The 22,498-nt window shown below is 39.4% G+C and overlaps 1 protein-coding gene across 4 annotated transcripts in view; it reads right to left on the bottom strand.

The window, feature by feature from the left end:
• Positions 1 to 22,498, bottom strand: part of LOC106659156 (retinal guanylyl cyclase 2) — a 94,278-nt gene that overhangs the window by 8,792 nt on the left and 62,988 nt on the right. For 2 of the 4 annotated variants that reach the window (XM_014381544.2, XM_014381545.2), the window contains exons 3-17: positions 21,954 to 22,271; positions 21,462 to 21,855; positions 17,052 to 17,215; positions 13,111 to 13,237; positions 11,952 to 12,104; positions 10,276 to 10,630; positions 8,571 to 8,917; positions 8,194 to 8,293; positions 8,017 to 8,113; positions 7,533 to 7,715; positions 2,052 to 2,132; positions 1,779 to 1,955; positions 1,239 to 1,398; positions 866 to 1,015; positions 115 to 286 (exon numbers count right to left, since the gene is read on the bottom strand). In XM_014381544.2, coding sequence (XP_014237030.2) covers positions 115 to 286; positions 866 to 1,015; positions 1,239 to 1,398; positions 1,779 to 1,955; positions 2,052 to 2,132; positions 7,533 to 7,715; positions 8,017 to 8,113; positions 8,194 to 8,293; positions 8,571 to 8,917; positions 10,276 to 10,630; positions 11,952 to 12,104; positions 13,111 to 13,237; positions 17,052 to 17,215; positions 21,462 to 21,816 — 2,621 coding nt within the window. In that variant the 5' untranslated portion in view covers positions 21,817 to 21,855; positions 21,954 to 22,271. The remainder of the gene's footprint in view (positions 1 to 114; positions 287 to 865; positions 1,016 to 1,238; positions 1,399 to 1,778; positions 1,956 to 2,051; positions 2,133 to 7,532; positions 7,716 to 8,016; positions 8,114 to 8,193; positions 8,294 to 8,570; positions 8,918 to 10,275; positions 10,631 to 11,951; positions 12,105 to 13,110; positions 13,238 to 17,051; positions 17,216 to 21,461; positions 21,856 to 21,953; positions 22,272 to 22,498) is intronic. The other 2 variants (XM_023461463.1, XM_023461464.1) reach the window with 2 other exon arrangements.

Genomic DNA, 22,498 nt, shown 5'->3' with positions numbered 1-22,498 from the left:
ACGCGATTGGATTTATTCATAGAAAAAAGGGGGGAAAAAAGAAGGAAGAAAAAGAAGAAGAAGAAGAAGGAAAAATGAATTTAGCGGCCAAGCGTGTGTACTAGTATGACCCACCTGCCATGATTGAGTTTCTTGAAGAGGTCGTGGACGGCGTTGAAATCCGGTCGCATGTCGGCATTTTCCGCCCAGCATTGGCGCATGATATTGATGGCTTCGGGCGGTGCCGCGCCTTTGCTCACCGACGGTCTTATCAGGGGCGGCGGTTTCTTCACCTTCTCTATGATGTCTGCAGCAGCAACGAGGACGAGAGAGAGAGAGAGAAATCATTTTCGTGTGGCGTAATACATTTTTCTTTTTTTAATCGAAAAAATATTCGTACAAAAATGCGAAATTTCAGGATAAAAAATTAATCCTCGAAACTGCGCGAAATGAATTAGTAATTGGAATAATTGTTAATTTCGCGTCCACACTATGAACACAAAGCACTCGATACGAGCCAACTAATCCCGCGCAACCGAAGTGATTATCACGAGCTCGGAGTCATATAAGAATGCATTATTCAAATCAATCGATTTAGTCGATCGCGAAACAATGAAAATCCTCAGTACTCTAGATTGAGTCGTGTGTCGGATCGGATTCGATCGAGAAATAAGCCTCGAACGTATCTCTCTCGTCGGTTCAACGCGATACACGACGCAGCTGTGCGACAGGCCACTCTCGTCGGTATATCATATATTCTACACACAAAATGAGCTCCAAGGTATTGCCACTCCGTTATACTCCGTACTCTGTGTATACGTGGGGCGAAGAGGAAATTAACGCGCCGGGCAACGAAGCGCATTTCTATACGAGTATGTGTACGTACCTTCGGGTGAAAGGGCGAGCATGCAAAAGGGCTCGCCGCGCACCACGACCTCCTGCATGATGATGCCGAAGCTGTAGACGTCTCCGGGCTGGCTGCCGCGTTTCCGCAGCCCGGCTTGCCTCAGTAATTCCGGCGCTGTCCATAATAGGTCTGCAACGACAACGGCACGCGCATACACACGCACACACACACACGAGCTGGTCTAATTATTGTTTCGTATTATAAACATAGAAGCAGCTGTCGCCAGCAGCACACCCCCATCCCCCCATTACCTTTAAGCACGATATACAAATTGCGCTTGATGCGTCTTTCATTGCGCGACGTATAAAAGTACAATTTGTAATTATTCATATATGTACGAGATGAAGCTCACCTCGGTTCGTTTTGGGCGGGGGCTGCATGTTTTGCGCCTCGTAGAAGGCAGGCAGCCCGTAGTCCGTGACTTTGAGCACCCAGCGTGCGTCGATCACGCAGTTCCTCGACGTCAGGTAGCCGTGCACGCGTATCGGCGTGCTGTGCAGATACTTCATTCCCTGTACCACACATATGTATTATAATAATCTCGCAATCTGCACGAGCTATTGTTGTAATAATGCCTGTACGATCGGCTCGTACGTTAGTGTACAAAATGAGCCGCGCGCGACTATCTCTCTCTCCGTCTGTCGCGTGCGCCCACTAAACAGCACTAATTGCAAGCCAATATTCACGCACCGAGTAGCAATTATTTGGCCTATAGTGTGCGCAGCGAGAGAGAGAGAGAAGCAGCAGCGCTTAGATATATACGTATATATATAAGTGCATGCCTCGGAAACAATCACAATCTATCCTCGTCGCGAGGTGCACTTTGGCGTACATAGCATACGTATATATACATAGTAGTAGTGGTGGTGGTACAATACAGGATAGCACTCACCCGAACGAGATCAGTGAGCAGCGAGAGGCGAAAAGACCAATCGAGCTTAATTTCGTCCTGTACCAGCACGTCCTCCAAGGAGCCCCTCGAGCAGTATTCGTAGACGAGGCAAGGCCGGCTCGGCTCGGTCAAGCAGCCTATCAGGGCGTTCAGGTTCTCGTGACGCAGACCGTGAATCTGTGTACACACAAACACACAAGCCGAGACAATTGACAGTCAGCGAGAGAGAGAGAATAAGAAAATATCTTGGCTATTTCGGCTTATATAGCTTACCATCACGAGGACGTCCATTGCCTTGCTTTTGAGCTCGAAAGCGCCTTGAGACGGTAGCTGCTTCAGTTGGACGAGATCGCCCTGCAAATGTTGTTGCCGCGGCGCATTATTATAAAGTTGCGACAATATAACGAACCGCGGAATAATAAGCATCGTTATTCGATGAAATATCCGCGCCGCTTCTCTTTCTTTCTCTATCGTGTAACTTTTGCCGGAAATTTACGTAATAAAAAGACTCGGACTTTGGAACGCCGTGAGAGAGAGAGAAAAAAAAAGGCTCGGGCCGAAACGAACGAGTCGAGAGTTTTATTTCGTGCGCCTCCGCCTCTATGTACCGGCCCCCGTCGTTGTTCCAGCAAAACGTTATTTTTCTTTATCCTATTTCTCGCTCTCTATCTCTCTATTTCACCAATGAATTCGATGCAATCAACTAGCGAAACGATTTTCTCTCGCTTCGTCGAAGCATAATAAATCTAGCTCTCTCTCTCTCCCTGGATGCACGTGCGCGATATAGTCTTTGAAGAGGAATTTTTCGCGTTTCGTGAACATTTTCCGCTCGTAAAGATTATTTTACATAAAAGCGCACGTATGCGTCGAACGTCACGCAGGGAAATAATTTTTTTTTTCTTTTTTGCTTCAGCTTCAGCTTCGGCTTTTCTGCCTCTCGTAATTCATCAATTTCCAAGGCGCCGCGCAGCCTCGGGGCGAGCGCCCTGAACGATCGGTCGGATTCGACGAAATACATACGATGTATCTATCTATAGATACACGTGATGTAGCTGTGCACGCGCGCGGACAACCGCACAAGTATAATACGGAACTGCAGTAGTAACTACACGGCGGAGGGAAAAGTTCCGCAAATGACACACTGCGCCGCGCTATATGTAGTTCGAGAATTGCCGGCTTCGTCGCTTCGTGCTCCGGCTGCTGCTGTACACCTCCTCGACAAATCTGCGGTAATGGGAATGTGGATAATGCGGTGTATGTATACGGTTTAAAACTCGCACCTCCGGGCTGTGCGACGCGTGTAATGATCGCGAGATTGAGCTTGTGCAGGGAAACGATTTTTGAAGATAGCTTCGAATGGATATTGTGACAATTAATTGGCGCGCAAAACTTTTAACGTCGTTATCTCGTCGTTCTCAATCGAGAAGGGATTTATCCGACTTTTATAGATTTGGGGATTATAGATAAATCACGTACATTGTCGTCTTTTATTGTCAAATAAATTTAAATCAAACTCATCGAAGAAACAAAAGATAAGCAACTCATGGAGTAATTGCTTCCTCTATGTGAGTGATTATGCAGAGCATTATCTGTTCGCGAGTTACTGTAAAAAAATTACACCAATAAAATTGTTTCGATAGTTAAACATTAAATCGTGCGTTTGGATGAATCAAGTTTTCATTGCAATTTTTGGAGTAGTTGAAGTGACGTACATCGCAATTTGTAACTGCGCGCGGCCAATCTACAGTAGAGGGGGAAAATTTCGCCAAGAAGCTATCCCAATAGCGGGGTCACTTCGCGAGTAGTGCGTATATAGTCGCTGGTGAGGGATCCCTCGATGAGCGAGTGTTTCCAAATAATATCGATGCATTAGTGTATGTTTCCACCTACGGTTACAGTTTTGGCTCCTCGAGACAAATAACCTCAAATATATTCTTAGTGTACATCGTGAAAATTTACAGTTGACACTCATAATCAAGCAAGTGATGGAAAATAGAGAGGATGTAATTAGGTATAATTTTTTGTCCGTAGTACTGCTATAATTTTTTTAAACTTGATTATATTCTTCAGGGTGAAAGAAGAATTTAACGATACCTGTACGAACGCAGGTAACGATAATGTTTTCAGTTCGGTCAACTCTTGCAAAGTGGAAAACTCTGAAATATTGCCGTATCAAGAATTATCGGTGAGTTCAATCGTATGAATTATGTATGGTTTGTTCATAATCGACAACTATAACTCCATTTTAATTTTAGGTAAATCAGCTGAGTGAAGCTGTAGCTGTACAGGAAAATTTGGATGAAAAAATATCGATAGATTTTCAGTGCAAAGATTTTAAATCGGAACTGAGTTCTTTATCAACAAACTCGTGCAAATCTGAGTATCGAAGTTGTCTACCTGTCTTGAAAGTAGAAAATGGAAATCAGAACAACGATATAATTGAAAAAATTTTCGTAGATTTTGAGTGTAAGGTTGAGCGCCTACCTGAACTGAAGCCTTTATCAAAAACCACCTGCCAAACTGAGTATCAAAGTTATCCGCCATTTGTGAAAGTAGAAGATCCAATTCAAGCCAAATACTTGAATGGTAAAAATCTAATAATTTTGGTAAAAAAAGATTTCGATTACAATAATAACTGCCGATTTAAAAAAAAGTCGAGATTTAAGCTTAATAAACATACTAATACAGTACGTAAGAGCATAAGGCCGTATAAATGTGCAATTTGCCATAAATCATTTGATTATCCAAGCTACCTCAAACGTCATGTTAATGCAGTACATGATCGGAGCCAATCGTTCGAATGTGAGATTTGTCTTAAATCATTTAGACAAAAAAGTAACCTCACTACACATGTAAATACAGTACATAAACTTAATAAACCCTTTGAATGTGAGATTTGTCACAAGAAATTTAGTCGCAAGGGTGACCTCAAAACTAACATTAATTCGGTACATGTTCGGAGCAAACCCTTCGAGTGCGATTCTTGTCAAAAGTCATATGGCCGCAAAGATGTCCTCAAGTTCCATATAAAGACAGTACACGATCGGAGCAAACGCTTCGAATGTGAGATTTGTCACAAATCATTTGGACAAAAAGGTAATCTCAAAATGCACATCAATGCAACACATAAACGTAGTAAACCTTTTGAGTGTGACATTTGTCACAAATCATTTGGACAAAAACACCATATCAAAAACCACAAAAATGCAGTACATGATCGTAACAAACCCTTCGAATGTGAGATTTGTCACAATACATATGGCCGCAAAGGTGTCCTCAATTCCCACATAAAAACAGTTCATAATCGAATGAAATCCTTCGAATGTGATATTTGTCACCATTCATATGGCCGCAAAGATGTCCTCAAGTTCCACATAAAGACAGTACATGATCGGAGCAAACGCTTCGAATGTGAGATTTGTCACAAATCATTTGGACAAAAAACGAATCTCAAATCTCACATTGATATAGTACATAATCGAAGCAAACCCTTTGAATGTGATATTTGTCAGAAATCATTTGGATAAAAAGGTCACCTCAAGTCCCACATAAATGCAGTACATAATCGGAGCAAACCCTTCGATTGTAAGACTTGTCACAAATCATTTGGAGAAAAAAGTAACTTAAATAAGTACATAAGTGCAGTTCATAATCAAAGCAAACCCTTCGAGTGCGAGATTCGTCAGAAATCATTTGGACTAAAAAGTAACCTCAATCTTCACATCAATACAATGCATAATAGTAGCAAACCATTTGAATGTGAGATTTGTCATAAATCATTTGGATTCAAGAGTCATCTTAAACGTCACATCAGTGTAATACACGATCGTACTACTTTGAATGTGACATTTGTTTCAAGTCATACAGCTACAAGTATTACCTGAAAGTTCATATGAATGCAGTACATAATCAAAGCGAATCCTGAGAGCGCAAGATTGGTTTCAAGACATTTTGATGCTAAGAAGACTTTTGCAATCACTAGAGTACGCTACGTAATTTAAAAATATCAGTTATATAAATATCTTTGTAAAGAACAATAAAATATTTCAAATTTTCATTAATTTTTTCATCAGTGAAAACCCTACTCACTTTACTTACATTCATTAAAATATAAACGTAGTACCTTCTGCACATCGGTACGTTAGTCAAGAAATCCTTGCCTTAAAGCAATAAATATTCCTATACTCAGCACACTGATCTCTTGAGCTGATTTCCATATAAGCAGAAAACTCAACATCGTGAATGACGAACAAAGCTCTTTGAGTATAGTGATAATTCAGTTCGTCCAGTATAAAAATTGTTCATCCAATGATCGAAAGACATTATTTCACTATGATTGCTCGACCTCGAAGTACTGCGATAGGTAAGTCTGGTACACTCCTGCGCAGCATATAAATTCCAACCATATGCAGCCGATTCTCTGTGAATTTTAATGGCCAAAAATTCTTCTTTTCGCCGCACGTTTCGGGATCTTTCATCGTCTTGTTTCAAAGGTCCGAAATAGTTTTTAGAATAGTTTGGAAGTGAAAACTTTACGAATAATAACATTTTAAAAGTGTATTGCGTATTGGCAGCGGTTTTACTTATCGGTTACGTATGTAAAGTAAAAGTGCCAATCTGATAATCGTTAAAAAGCAAGCACGACCGGGTTGGAAACAAAGTTTTGTGCAAATTGAATAATTTATAAAAAAGTAATAAAATATTTGATTGAAGTTGTCGACGGCTTTTCATCGCGAGTAAGCTTTACGACTGATCATTATTCTTTGTTAGTCCAGCAATAAAAAGAAATATTGCAATCACGTTTCTTTACCATCGTAAAGTTTACATCGTACCATTTATGGCAACTTCATTTTGATAATTGATTCTCATTAAACTGCTGACACTTATAAACTATAAGAAAAAAGAAACCAACAAATTCGGTGTACAAAAAAGTTGTTTACGATGCAAATGCATTTATCTTTGGAAAAAATGCATTAACTTCCTCAAATGCGGCGATAGAATGAATAGTAAGGAGCGTGAATTTTCTCAAAAAGATCGGTAAAGTTAAGTTTGGTTAAACAATTGACACGGGATACACTTATCTTGAAATAGTTTCTATTTTTACTGCGGATAAAAGATTACTCTTGTTTTAAATTGGTTCTTTGTTGCTGTACAGCCGAGGATTAACGTCAATGTTACCTCGAGCTTCTGGGTTGTACGCGCAACACAGTTCAAGTGTTTACGACAATATACAAGGCGGGAAAGCACGAGAGAGAGAGAGGGAGAGAGATAGAACACAAATGTAGACGAAAGCAATAATTTTCCGTTTATTTATTATCGATTATCGAATCAAGACGACGAATGCGTCCTCGAGGCGGCTAACTGTTAAAGCCCTGAGCAAGCTCTCTATAAATCCTTTCTCCCATTTCTGCATACACGTATACAGCAGTCGCGAAGTATACTGCACCAGCGAGCGCTAAGTCTTTGACCCGGGCAATATAAGCGCCGCGACCCTTTGTCCGACTCGGCAGCACCCCGGGACAAATGTTTCGATTCACTTTCAGCGATTCTCAATTGCCCGCGGACGAATTCACAAAGACACGGTCCGAACGCGGCTCGTCATTTCAATATATGTACAAACGTTTTGGAGAAATGAAATTTACCCGTGACTTTTCCACGACGATATGAACACGTACATCTTTCTAATCTTTATCTCGACGTCCTTAATGTTTTCAAAAAAATTGTTGAGCGATTTGCAATCGTAGCGAAACTTACGTTGTATCGTGCTCGTGGATCATTGAACAAGTGACGCGCCAGGCTGCCGTTGCTGGCTTGCAAATGTGGCCTCAGCGAACCCACGCTGCCCTGCAGCAGATCCGGTTTTTCTACCTCCGGACCACCGAATTCCTGCAGCTGTTGCAACCAACAACACAGCATGGCTTCGATGCCCTCGTCGACCTGTCAATGTGTAAGGTACATTCTTTTTTATCGTATTCGTGCAAATGCACGATATCGAGACGAGTCTTGAGTGTAGCGATGTGGCAGTAAAGTTAAATTACTCATAAGCTCGTCTGAAGTACAAAATATACATGTTAAAGTGTGAAAGCTTTATGAAGTAGCAAACAACTCGATATTGCTTTCTCGAATTACTTATGCATACAAGTACAAGCTTGTAAGTCTTTAAATTCAATGAATATTAAAATGAATTTATGCCAAGAAACTGGAAAAAAAACGAGAGACGATGGAGGTCGACACTTACTCGTCTGTGATCAGGAATTTGCGGAAAAACAAAATCCGTCGCCGTTAAAATTATTTTATAGGGTCCCTTGGACATGCGCTTTTTCAACAAGTGTCTTCTATAAAAAAGATTTCATCGTTCGTTATTATTCATGAATATTGCATAAACGGGTAGAAAAATTATGCTTTTCATTTTTACCTAATAAGAGCAGCGGTGAGAATGGCCGTTAATGCGAAAAGCAATGAGCCCAAAATTATTGCTACGATATGTGCTGTGTGTAGAGGTATTTCTATTTTATCTGTATAAAAAAGTTTTAATTATTTTCAATATATCGCAATAATTAATAAAACATTAAACGTAATTCAATGATTTTCTTGACAAATGCATATAAATTTTTTTAGTCGTCGATCAATAGATATTTTAAAAAAATTATTAAATGAGAACTTGCTACATTGTATCAGTTTTTGGTATTTGACATAGAATAAAAATCAACCAATTAGTATAGAGAGCAAAATAGTCAACTATATCCATTTATCTCAATCCAATAATCAGAATTGGCAATTTTTTTATCATACCTGTACAGTCGGATTGATCGTTGCACAGCAAGTCGAAATTCTCTTCGTCGATAAATGAATTTCTGGCTAGTTCTCGCAACACCAGTATAGGCGTGTTTGAATTCTCCGTGATAATGACTAATGGTCGCCACTCGGCCGGCGTCTCAAACGACGACGACGACGACGACGACTCATAACTCAACAATCCGTACGCGTACATTTTGTTGTTGTAACTGTTCAACGATTGACGGCTACTAATGTTTTCATAGTCGGTTTCCAGGATGACATCCAGCGCCTCGCGCACATGATCCAACGTCAAGAGAGGTTTGTAAGACGACGTTCCATTTAGTAACCGTTGTAAATTGTATCTGAACAAACGAATTATAAAATATATATATTTTATATTTATTCGAATAAATTTATTCGAATAAACAATCGACTTTACTATTCGAATACAAGCATAAGTCTGAAAAAATGTATACAAAGCACATGCACATTTATTTGAAAAATAACGCGTAAAACATCTAATGGCAATTTAAAGCTCGAATAAACCAAACTCGGAAAGATGCAATGCATTTCCGTTTGTAGCATATGAGAAAAGGATCGCCTATAAATCCTTCGAGTCTAATAGTTCGACGCGCGCATGTAAGCCGTGAATAATATACCTCTGGGCAGTTGGGAGAAATCGAGATTCAGGAAAGACGTACACGACAGATCCATTTGGGAAATGCTTTCTTGACTTGCGTACAACATGTACGGCGCATCTATAGATGTACGTACACGAGGGTCTAGTCTGTCTCGTTGATCACAGAGAGAGAGATAGAGCGAGAGATTGGACGATTTCCTCTCGAAAATCTGCATACACGGCTGCATGAACGAGAGCACCTGTATACGGCTCGCAAATGTAAGCAGCTTTCAGCGCGATATGATAATTTCGACTAAATAACCGTTGAATATTCGTTGTTCGAATCCCGCATTTAACGTATAATTGGCATAATCGCATAAATTAATAATAATTTATAAAATGAATTCATCGTGTCATTTGAATATAAATCTTGTGCGCAGTGTTCAATTTAAAAAACCACAGTTTTGACAACGTTTTCAAGAAAAGCTCGCATTTCATTTGTTTCACGTCAAGAAAGAGTATAACATTTCCCGAGTAAAAGAAAGGGCTCTTTTCTATTTAATTCAATTAAGTGCAAGCGAACACTAGCTGAAAGAAAGAATAATCTGAGTAATGCTCGCTCAAAGGGTAACAATTTTTTAAGAAAGCTTTCAGCATCTCTCTCCTTCTTTCTCTCTCGTCGGATAGTCGATTTTTAAATTCACATTTTGCGCATATCAACGTACACTTAAATATTTTAAATCGATAAATTTTTACCCGAGCGATGAAAACCTCTTGAATATTTACAGAAAAATGCTATTACATTTTTGAAATGATATAATTATTGGATAATTCGGAATTCATCGGAAATGGCGAAGGGATGAAGCAAGAACACAAGTTTTATAACAATCACTCAAAAATGTCGGAGTGGATTTACAACGAAAGTGAGAAAGGGCAAGAACGAGCGTTAACTTTAATGAGCGGTTGAACCAAAAAATTGGAACAGAAATGATATCGTCGTGCTTTGAAGGAATCTTAACGAAGCTAAAAAAAAAGTTTCACCCTGCAAATTATCACCGAACAAAGAGCTTGCGGCAAAGTATTGCAAAAAAAAAACGTTACCTCTGATCAACGGGCACGATAACTAGCAGATTATCGAGACTCGTGCGGCCGAGATCGCGGGGCGGCACAAAGCGTATTGATTTATCCTCCTCGTCGTAATTTCTCGTTTGCGTCGACTCTTCGTAATCGTCGCTGAAAATCATCGTATCGTTGGCGCTACAGTTCGAGCACATCCAGGTGAACGGCGACAGCTCTTCGGGCACGGGATTCGCCGTCGATGACGCGAACGGCTGCGGTCCTACTGGATGGACAATGAGAATCACGGTGTTGGGCACTCGCGACTCTTGCATTTTGTCCAGCTCGGTTAACGTGCGGGACATTAAATTCCCTTGCAACGGTAGGCATACGATTATCACTGTCGAACGAAAGATTAATGCGTATCAGAATATTTTGTTTTATTATATAATAAAGTAAAAGTTAAATGATGAAAATTTTCAAGTGATCATTTATTTTGCATTGTCTTTAATTCATAGGATTAAACACATATATGCGCCTTTGAGTATAATTATATTACATTTTTAGGAACAAAGGAGCTTACTGCGATTGAAACTTATTGAGTGGGTAAGAAAGCTCGAATATGCTCGTTTGCGCGAGTTTAAGAAGAGAATTTAATTAGCCGAGTATCTTATTGCAGTGAAATCGTTTATTATTCTCTTATGCTGTCAACAACTCGAAGAATTTAATACACCGTAACTCGCCCTGTTTTCGCGTCATTCCGTACGCTCGAATAGAACAATGTAAATTCGAGTATTATACGCATCTGATAGCGGAATATCGTTTTCGTCTATAAATCTACCTGCATGGAGTGCGCGCAACATACTTAAACGGCTTAAATATGAGTTTTATCATATTTCGACAGCGTTTCGGAACGAACGCGCGTAATAGCTTTGAAATAAGATTCGCGCGAGGCCTCGAGGGGTAAAACCCTGTAGCGGAAGCGAATTTGAACGCGCTCGATATATATACGTTGCCTCATAAATTCTTGCCTCGGTGTATATCCATCGCTTTCATCGCCGAGCGTAAATGTCGCGTTTACAAGTGCATATATCGATATATACTCGCCCGTTCTGATGATTATACGGCAGAGCTCGCTTATGCGTCGCACTATAATAGTAGCGATTACGTTACTTATCGACAAAAAGAAACAAATAAAAAAAAAACAAATAAGACTATGCAGTTATTGCGAAAAAACAATAACTTTTTAAAGTCATTGTGCAGCTGTGATTTTCTGGTCGCATACCTGATTTATTAATTAAAAAACTTTGGATAAAAAGTGGCAGCAACAAAATTATGCGCGCCTTTAGAAAAGGTCTCTGTAAGCGGGCGAGTAGCTCATTGTTGTAAAAATATCTACAGTTGTGACAAGTTCACAACGAATTAAATGATAATTGAAGTTATGAAATCTGTCATCTGCAGAAGTTTTAATAAGAGGCTTATTTACTTTTAATTAGAAAGTATAAACATCGTAATCTCCATGTTGTACCGCAGTCCTTTAAATAAGTATTCAACAAAACAATGCGCTTAAGCTTTGGCGATTGCCCGTGTAAAAGCCTCGCGATGAAATTCCGAAGCAAAGTTCGCTAATATCCGGCATAAAGGGAGTGCGTTGAGTTATTTTTAAAAATTAGCCCCCGGACTTCGTTAATTGAAACTGAAAAAATTTTAAATCGACCAACCTCTGCAAATTATTGAACGTAACGGTCTTAGCGTAGAGCGAATCAATTTGGATCCAGCATTGTGAGGCAGTACAGCATGATGACGAGGTATAATTCCGATGCTGCGCAATTCACTAATTACCGAAGTAGCTAGATTTGACCACACTGGATTATCTGGAAAATTGTCAAGTGAAAAGTTTCATTGTTAGCTTGGAGTGTCTTGAATGAAATCTTTTGTCTAAATCTCTCATATTTTGCCTTTTGTACTTTTAGTATGCTTGAAAATGTATTATCGATGGTTCACCATCCATATTCATTTATAACGAAAGTAATATTTCTAAGCCGAACAATCTATTTGTGTAAAAGTGCGACTATGATTTATTTTTATTTGTTCCGTTCATCAAAGGAAGTTGATTTGAATGCAGTATCGAGTATCTGTTAATCCGCACGAGTCGTATAACACGTGCGTATATACAATCGTCATTGATGTGCACTCGTTCCATGGCACTAAATCCAAGGCCTCTGCGAAGGCTTTGAATTTGGCTTTTCTTCGCAATTTTATCGAATTCCTTTTCTATAATCTCTAGAAAGCGATGAAAACAATCCGACTCAATCCCTTAAATTCTAGATAGTTTTAGATAAAGAAGCATCGTAGTTTCACAACGTTAGTGTGCTTTCAACCTAAATTCTAAGAATATACTTAGAAATTACAAGTAATTTCACTTTTTATGACGCGGATCGAAAAGTATCTGCATCAATTTTATTATCTAACAAAATGTAAAACTTTAGCAATGTTAAAAAAATTGATCGTATAAATCTTTGGTGAAAATTACCATCATAAACTTTGAAGCACGCGCCAATCATACTTATGACAAAAATCATTCGTCGTTTGTTCACAACTGTACTTTGGAATAAAAAAAAGACACAATTGAACAACGAAACAAGGTATAATTCGTTCGAATGTCAGGAAAAAAATGTATGTTAGTTTCAGAGGCTTAGCAAGTTAAGCTCACGTGGCTTGTGCAACAGTTATATATACACGTATCTGTGTACATCGATCCAAAGCTTGACGTAGCTTCTAGCAAATTAGCGAATTTTCTTGACAAGACAGGTTGAGTTAACTTTTTTTTTTGTACAAGCGTACGAATATACATAGAATGAAGAAGGAAAAGAGACTTACCGAGTCCAATCACCGAGACAGTTTTCCAGCGAAAATGCAAGAAAATCTCGGCTACAGCTCGACCTAAGACGACCGGTGACGGCGAAAGCCTAACGATCGACGACAATTTTCTATCCTCCTCCGTTTTCTGTAACAAATTTATAAAAATAACGAATACGTATATATTTATTATGAACATGAATATTCTATCGGGTTTACCGCGATGTGTAAACAAAATCCGCACGTTTGACAGGAGCGCGATGAATAATTTTTTTTAATTAAAGAGATACCGAAGCAGAGGGGAACTGAACATTTTCCAACGCATTTTTCGACATTTCTACCGAGAGTGCTTTTTTTAATTACTCGAATTTTTAGAGAATAACAAAATTAACACGTCATACAGTTTTATATAGATAAAACCATTCAGTATATTTGTTAGAAAATGCATTTGAGACTCGTTTTCAACTGCGGTTCTGGCATCAAAATAATCTTGTTAAAAGATTTTTTTTAATTCAAAGTTCAATAGATTTATTTCTTTTAATTAACTTATTTCGATAATAATTATTGGTTTGAAATTGAATATGTAAAGGGCCGAAGGATATTAATTCATCCATCCCTTATATTATGCTTATGAAATACAAGCAATTTTATGCCGCAGTTTTATGAAAAAGCATACCGAAGAAGCGTAGAAACGAACCGCTGTAATGTAGTTGATTTATTTAAAAAAATATTACGACCGCTACCGTTGAAGACTAGTTTTTCATAGAAAATTTGCGCACTTTGAAATAAATGATAACCTCGTGAATAACATGAAATTTTCCCGAGCGCGCGGAACATTCTTTTCATGAGAAAAAAAAGGAAAAAGAAAAATAATGATGATAATTTACCAAAAAAGTTCAGGTCGATTAATGGGAAGATAACAATTAGAGAAAAGCTGCCTTACAACAGTGAGTACATCAAGTCGCCCCCGAACAGCAGCGGCCGTTTATTAATTCTTTGACCGAAGAAGTATCACGCGTCGCGTTCGCATTGTTCATTCTGTTGCTCGCAGCTGGCGCAGTCGAGAGTTATAATAATACTGCTACTAGACTGCCTCGAGAAAAAGTCACAACTACAACTCACCCTTTCTCTCTCTCTCTCTCTCTATTTCTCTCCCTTCCTTTACGTCTCTTCGCCAAGAAGAAAAAATAATCACTTCCAACTAACGGCTGTATACGTATATATACGCGGTAGCAAAAAAAAAGAAAGAAGAAGGATAGAACAGCATCACCAAAGGAGAACAGAAGCTAATCGCATTACACGACGGCAAATTGCTTTCTTGTTGCATGCGGCGTCATTGCATTTGGCGTTAATCCTTCTTACGGTGTACTAATATGTGTCACAATATAAAATCGATTTATTTACATTGAAACATCGACGATTCGGTTTTCACAACCAATCTACTTAATTAATTTTCAGTTGCGCATCTGTCATGCGATGCATCGATACGATGTAATTATAAAGTACAGTAAATATTGTTATAAGTACGTGACTATACTTTGATATCGCCGTGTTTTCGATTCTACATTTTAATGAAAGATATCTACCGATCAGATATGCTCGGTTCAATTCAAAAAAACATTTGATGAATATAAATTTAAGGACTTATATTTTTTGTATTATTTCATAGAATTTGAATTGTAAAAAAATATACTTCAGAGTACGCAGAATGTACTTCAACCAACTTTTAACGATGACATTTTTTGGCTTCGTATCATTACTTCAATTTTTTATTAAAAAAAGTTATCTAATAAAAAAAATTCAAGTTCCGTTGAAAATTTTATTTTTTATATCACGTTAATACTTTTTTTACCCACGTTTGATTATTTCTATAGATAGATTTTTCTTTTTTACAGATCTTTTTCACAGATCTTCAAACTGATTCTGGTTTTAATATTCAAGATTAATAACGGCCAGAGACAACCCGATCTCAGATCAACATTCCACTTGAGCCCAGAACACTTCTACGGCATATTTTAAAAGAGAACCCGTGAAAGAAAATCTTACTAGTAGAGACAAGTTAATAACAGACGATGCAACTGCTATTGACAGAATGTCTGTTTTGTGTATTAAAAGAATGAATCCATCCCAAGACGGGTAAGCGAAAATTAATTAATATTAATTATTTGAGTTGGTTTGTACAAAGAAAAAAAGATAATTAAGAAAATTATTTGGTTTCAGATATTTTATAAATTAGCTAACAATGAGTGACGCTAAACTGTGATATGAGTGACGAATTCAGGATGATAAATATATGCTAACCACGGTAGATTATTCAAGAACATTGTTACATTGTTATGAAGCATTAAAAATATATTAAAAATCTGCTTTTTCTTGTAAAGTTAGTAGTTGTAAAACTCCTGTCAGTCTGCGTTGAATAAAATTCAAAAGTTGTCTTCGCGAGCTTTACATACAACGTTACGTCCTCGCGCCACAAACTCTTGAACTCTATTTAAATAAATAAATTCCGAGGGTGGAAATATTTAATTCAACAAAACTCGCTTTACTAGCACATTTTAACAGTTGTAATTTTATATATAAACTTTTATGCTATTTGGTCTTCGAATAAAAAGTGTATTATTACGCGGGACCAAGAAGCATTTACCTTGAATCAATATTTAACGAGATTGTACGGTTCTAACAGCATTTTCAATGTATAGAAGAGTACACAGTCGTAAAAACTTGAGCTGTCATTTCGAATTATTGTGGAAAAGTGAACGAAAGTGATTGAAGACGATATTTTATGTGACCTTTTATTGACATTATAAATGTTAGTTTAGTCGATTTTTACTTTTCCAACACAATGAAAAATCTACAAATTTAATAGCTTTGATATTGTTCGGCTATCATGTTCAGTGGATTAGCATTATACATTTAAATATACTATTCAATGTACTAGTAATCATTGCAAATAACATTTAACAATTTGAATTATTAGTTTTGACAATATTTAAATGGTTTATAGATTTTATCTTTCATATTTTTTCCTTTGTGACACAATAAAACGTAGATCAATATGTATAAAACACTCACTGATCAAACAAACGAAAGTTCAATTCATCGAACTTTCCTTTTAACGAAATTGAATCCCAGGAAAATTTTAAAGCTTTTAAAAAAAAGACTTTGATGAAAAGGGTTACAATTGGACAAATGCAAAATATCATGAAGCTCATAAAATGGTAGTGATTTCAATCTAATTGTAAAAAGTATTAATCGTACTATTTCAGTATCAGATTTCAAGTTGTTTAAAAAAAAAGATAATATCACTTATCAACCTTAACAATATAGAAAATGTGTCATTTCGAAACAGTAAATTGGAGATGACAATTCGGATTTTCCTAGAATTACTTACTACTTCATCGTAAATGACTTTAAACCATTTGAACAAGAATGTAATTTGCTAGAAATTCGATTAATTTCTTGACTTGAAACGAACATCAAGGGTCAAAGTAAAAAATAGTCAAAAATAATAGATCTCGAGTAACTCAACATTACTCTAAATTAAAATAGTAGTGTGTAAATGAATTATACCTCACTAAATGATGTTTGAATTAAACTAAGAATATTACTATTTCTATAGATAAATTAAATAAAAGTTTATTGAAGATGTATTTAATGGAAATTTGAATAAAGTTTAAAATAGAAGAATTTACAAATTTAAACGGGTAAATTTACTCTCCCTGTTAAACGTCGGTGTACAGAAATTACATTCTTTATCACTAATGATTTTAAAATTATTATCAAATTCAGTATAAACAATTCGAAATTCTCAAAGACTCGAGCAAGTATAAAATTTCGCTTATATACACGTCAGACTCGGGGAAAGGATCGTCGCGCGAGTTATTAATGCCCCCGCGTACGCAAGGCGCGCGCGCGCTTATGTCTCGTAAATGTTTGAGCCGCCGAGTGAGGAGTAAACTTACCTGAGGGCAGGTCCACGTGACGAGGGATTTGTTCCACAGGTGGGCGAGCTTGGCGGCCACTTCGCAGGTGCTGTAGTCGAGCTGGGCGACGAGGGCCTTGGTCGTTCTTTGACTCAGCGCCTGCACGAGCGCCTCCAAACCCCATGTGCGCTCCTCGCAGGTCTCTGCAATATACGTCGACGTATTATTAAAGCCCGTATATACAGTCAACTTTTACAAGTTCATCCTCAAAGCTTGTATTATGTGCCGTGCGTGCGACAGTCAGCCCCCGTGAGCGCGCGAGCTCGTAGTAAATTTCAATTGCGCTTTAACGTAATATTTCTCAAAGTGTATGTGTGTATATATATAGGCAAGCGACGCGCAGAACTAGAGTATGGTATAGTAGTATCTCGGGATAGCTCAGCGCGGCAAGTACTGTATACCAGCGATATCGTTGGCTTTAGTTTCCCAACTCGTGACTCGCGCGACGTGCAGTTTCCCGGGCTTCCACCCACGCGCGCGCGGAGAGAGGAAGTTTGAGCGAAATTTCATATAAGGCCAAGCCCCAGCAATTGAAAGTAAATTTTTGTAGCTTCGACAAAAAGTCGATCATCGATATCGAGTGAGAGAGAGAGAGAGAAAGACAGTAGCGCGTGAGTTTTGAAATTGGCTCGCTCCGCGGACAGAGGACGTAACTTTTTTTTCCCCTGTTTTTCATCCACCGCAGCCGCTTATACCCTACATATATAGAGAGAGAGAGTGCTGGTACGAAGTAAGTCACTCTTTGGCTTTCGCACTTATTTTAGAGGGCAATCCCATCATTGCTGCGGTGTAGCGCGCGCGCCAGAACTATATTTTTTTTTTCTTTTTTTTTTTTTTGCAGAGTGTACGTACTATCCGCGAGTCCGTCGGAACGAGAGACACACGAGCGAAGCCGGGCTACTGCTACCGCCGCCGCTGCTGCACCACACACCATCCCATGAATGTTGAAACGAGTTTTTGCCGGTATCCGCCAGTGGATTAGTAACAGTTGGAGCTCGGCTCGAAGTTGGACTTAATTAGTTCGTGTGATACCGCACACGCGTGTAGGGATAAAGTAATGCTTCTCTCTCTCTCTCGCTCTCTCTACTCCACTCTGGTCTACTCTACTCTACATACTCCCATATATATATTAGTACGTTTCGACTTTGTGCGCGCACCCGCGTGTGTGTATGTGATGCTATTTCGAACGAGCGCAAATGAACATGTACACGTTATACGGCGTAAAAGAAAGATTATCCGGGTGTACGGGGCGAGAATGACTCATAGGATCAGCCACCACCATCGCGTCGTGGCTCTTAACGCTGCGGTGCGCGGTGGAAGTTTTTTTTTCTCGCGCTCCTATTAAGCCGCGCGCGCCAATGGGATTTTTCCCTCGTAGAAGGACAATTAAGGGATGCGTGTATACGTCAGGATCTCCGTGCGTTGGACACCTTGTAAGAGGTGCTCGAACGAATAGAACGAGAGCAGCGCGAAGAGCGACGTCTAATTCGTGAGCACTGCGCGCGGTGCTGCTTCTTGATAAATCTCGCGCGAGTCTTCTCGCGTTTACTTGACAAGACAGCTATATACGTGTGCGACAACGCGAATGCTCGTTACGCGATTTCGTGGGTTTTGTCATTGATAAAAAAAGTCGAGTACGATTACGTTGCATTTGCCGAATCGAACAAAACATAAATCACGTAATGTATTTTCAAGCACGCGAATTTCGGTGAATTATAAATTGTTTAATTGTAATGCGATATAATGGTTAACCAAGGCTGAACGCGAATACGTATCAATTGTTGAGAATTTCGGGAATATCGCAGCTTACGCGCATTTCAGTTTTTAAAGCTCGTAACAACGAGTGGCTCGATTCGCCGCTTCGCGAAGCTTAAACATTATTATTTATTATATACGTATAATACGTTGGTGTGCGATTCGCTTTGGCCAATTAATGGATACGCGCGCGCGCACTCCGTACCGACGTATAATGACGAGCTAACGAAGTTAACAGTGCCGCGAATAATATAACGTAAAATCAAAGTTTTCCCGGGCTACGCGCGCGCGCTCATCATTCAATGCATTAAACAATCATATAACACGAGAACTCGAACTTGAAAGCTGACGCGTTGAATGGAAATTGTAATAGACTGTAGATAGCTTCGAACGCTGTGTGTATATCCTTGCGACTGTTGTGCGAGTTCATTAAAATTTTGGTAAAAATCACCGAGTTACGTGCGTATATCACTCGAGAATTATGGCCTTTTCTCACTGTCTCGAGTTGCTTGCCTACTTTGCAAAAGCGTCGTGAAACATCCACCTCCTTTTTCAGAAAATTAGCGTATATACGCGAAAAACGAAAAATGTCTAAAATAAACTTTTTCCTTGCACCCTCGGGCTCGCCGCGGCCAAAATTTACATAATTCTTACTTTCGCGCTGTAATAATTAACTTCAGCCCCTTAAAAGTCTTCGGCTAATGCGCGCACGGATACGCGTATAACGCGCCTCGCGTAGAAGAAAAAAGGGACAGTAACGGTTGTAAATTTGAAATCGAGAAGTCGCTGCTGCAGCCGCGGCGCTGTTTTTCAGTCCGCGCGCGCGGGCGTCCGACACGTAGAGACTCTGCAGGGAAAAACTACTTTATTTGTTGCAGCAATATACTTTTCGTGCCGGTCCATTGACTACAGAGAGAGAGAGAGAGAAAGAAAAGAGAACGAGCGTGAAAATTTACGGTTCGGCGTCCGAAGCAGCTGCGTGAAATTGCGCCCCTACGTGTACTACCGCTGCTACACAACTATACATGTACTGATTTGCAGTTTTGTATTGGTCCTACACGTATAAAGGGTACATATCTATACCTCCGCACGCATAAATATATAGATATCGAAGCATAACTTTATATACAAGGGTGTCCATGCGAAGCCGAGATTTCGGTTGCCGTCCGAGGAGAGAAAAATACCTTCGACTCTGCGTACGTAGCGATACTTTCGAAGATTTTGTGTATATGAGATGATTCACGGAGGGAACAAGGTTTACCATGCTCGAGGAGAGGTGGCCCCTCTCGTCCGTTAGCCACCCAGCGTATATTCCCCAAGTGGAACGCGTGCGGTACAATCGTAAATATGATTCTCGCATCGATCACGGAATACAAATTTTGCCTGTATCGCGCGCTCTACACGGGAGTAGTATATCGAAGAACATCCTCGAGACAAGGGCTGGAACGGAGAAAACTGTACTACCCCTACTTTTTCAATAAGTTATACGAGAGAGAGAGAGAGAGAGAACGACGACGAGGACGACGAGCAGTACATAAATCGTACATTTATTTCGTATAAGCAGTCTCCGCTTGTATTTTCCGGGGCCGCATACGTAAGTGCTCTGTCGTCGTTGTCGTCGTTGTTGTCCCGACTTTCAGAAATTCATTAGATATTGAAAACTGCTTCTTGGCGTGTGTATATACGAGCGCGGCATACATCGCTGAGCCCTGCGCGATGTATATGCCGCGCCAGCAGAGGAGCAAGGGATTTCGTATATATGTACGCCGAATTCATGTAAGTAAATAAGAAAACTTGACGCGCGAGATAAAAGCTCGGCTGAAACTTTGCAAGAATATGATCGCATTGGCAAAAAAAAAAAGTAAGCGAAGCAAGTTTCTCCGAGCATTCGTCAAACGTCAAGCCGTAGCTCCGTCTGTTTATCGACTTTCTCTCTTTCTGAGCGCGAGCGACTTAGTTTTAATTAAAAACTGCCGCCGCTGCTGCCAAATCGTATGTGAACGGCGCAAATTGCCTACTGCATCTTTCACGCGAGCACCGAGATTTTCCGTATTATTTTCGTTCTCGTTGTGTAGGACTGATTAAAGTAAAAATCAATCGTCGGGAAAAAAGTTGTCGCGCAGGTGAGGAAATTTTCGCGGTACTTTTACTATCCAAAAACTTTTACGACCATACGCGCCTGACGTATAACAAAAGTCGGACAGCTTCTTGCGCTAATTGATAAAAAAAAAAACGCCAAGAGTGCATGCATCAATTAAGGTTAGCGAAGATTCAAAAGAAGATCAAAACAATCAATGAAAAAAATAGCCGCAAAACAAGCCGTACAGCTAAGGATGTAGAGTTAAAATAGCTAAATTAGTTCAAGGATAATCTCTTAACCCATTAGCGTCGAAGCGACCGCTTGTTTTGCATCTTCAGTTTGTCATTTTTCTCTGGGCGAAATTCGGCGCGGTACTCTGATATGTTTTTTATTCTTTCAAAGTTATCGAGATGTTTTTCAAACTTTCATTAAAATGTAATGGCATCTCACAAAAACAACACGAATTATTGTGACGAACTTTCTGTTTAGCTCGATAAGCTACTATATGTCCCGAGATAATAAAAATACATATGCCAGAATCAAATTCAACTCACGAGCTTTCGGTATGATTTCCAACGAGCTATCGTAGGAAGCTCGCAGATAGCGTTGCATCAGCTCGACGTCCAGTCGGTCCTCCTCGCCTGCAGTCGTAGTAGTTCGCCCGGCGTAGTGGCCGTCGTCTTCGGCGCACTGCTCGCGCAGGAAAACGACGATTCGTTGACTCGAGGTCGAAGCTGGAGACGCGGGGATGGCTGCCGTGGCCGTGGCTGTGGCTGTGGCTGTGGCTGCTCGCCCGGGCCCGGGTTTTTGGCCATGGCACTCGTTGCCCGGCAGGCCGATGATAATTGTCAGACTTGAAACGACGGTCAGGAGGTACCACCAGCGCTGCCGCGACCAAACCCGGGCCATGGGGGGCCCTGTGTGCGCGTTTCGGCAACGTCTTTCTTCCTGATCGAATCGATTATTCGCGATGAATTGAAAACAATGTATGTTTAACGTTTGTTTGTCATGTCTTGGGCAATATTTGAATTTTTTACTAAATTTACCCTGGATTGTCGCCTGATCGTCGAAATCCACCGAGCATCCGTTGATCTACGCTTGGCTTTAGCTTACGAGTCACCTCATCTTCGAACTCATCGCTAATATACTGAGTGTGAATTTCTCCTACTTCATATATAAGTTTTAAAACAAGTATACTCTCGTTTATTCAAGTTGAAATCTGTCAATTTTTCTTGTTTTACTTGATCTGTTAACAAAATCGCCAATTATCATGAAAATCAGCATTTTCCTACCTGCAAATTTTCGGAGTTTTTATCGTTAGCTAATTCATTGAAGCAACCCAGAAACTTGATAAGAATTGAATTCTGAAACACAAAAAATTCATGTATTTAATTAACATTTCTATCCTATAGCTTCCTTCTTGAGAAATTTCTATTCTAGTTTTTGAATTAAAATTAGAAATTTTTTTTTCCGATACTTTGTAAGCTCAAAGTTGTTTTATAAAATATTTAATTTAAGACCAAATACATAAGGATTCATGAAATGTAAAAATTCTGTTTTTTTTTGTTAATATAACAAAGTCTGAGTGATT

The sequence above is a fragment of the Trichogramma pretiosum genome, unplaced genomic scaffold, assembly GCF_000599845.2.
Source record: "Trichogramma pretiosum strain Unisexual culture from Peru unplaced genomic scaffold, Tpre_2.0 scaffold2, whole genome shotgun sequence".
Lineage (NCBI taxonomy): Eukaryota > Metazoa > Arthropoda > Insecta > Hymenoptera > Trichogrammatidae > Trichogramma > Trichogramma pretiosum.
This window is presented reverse-complemented; position numbering and strand designations above follow the sequence as displayed.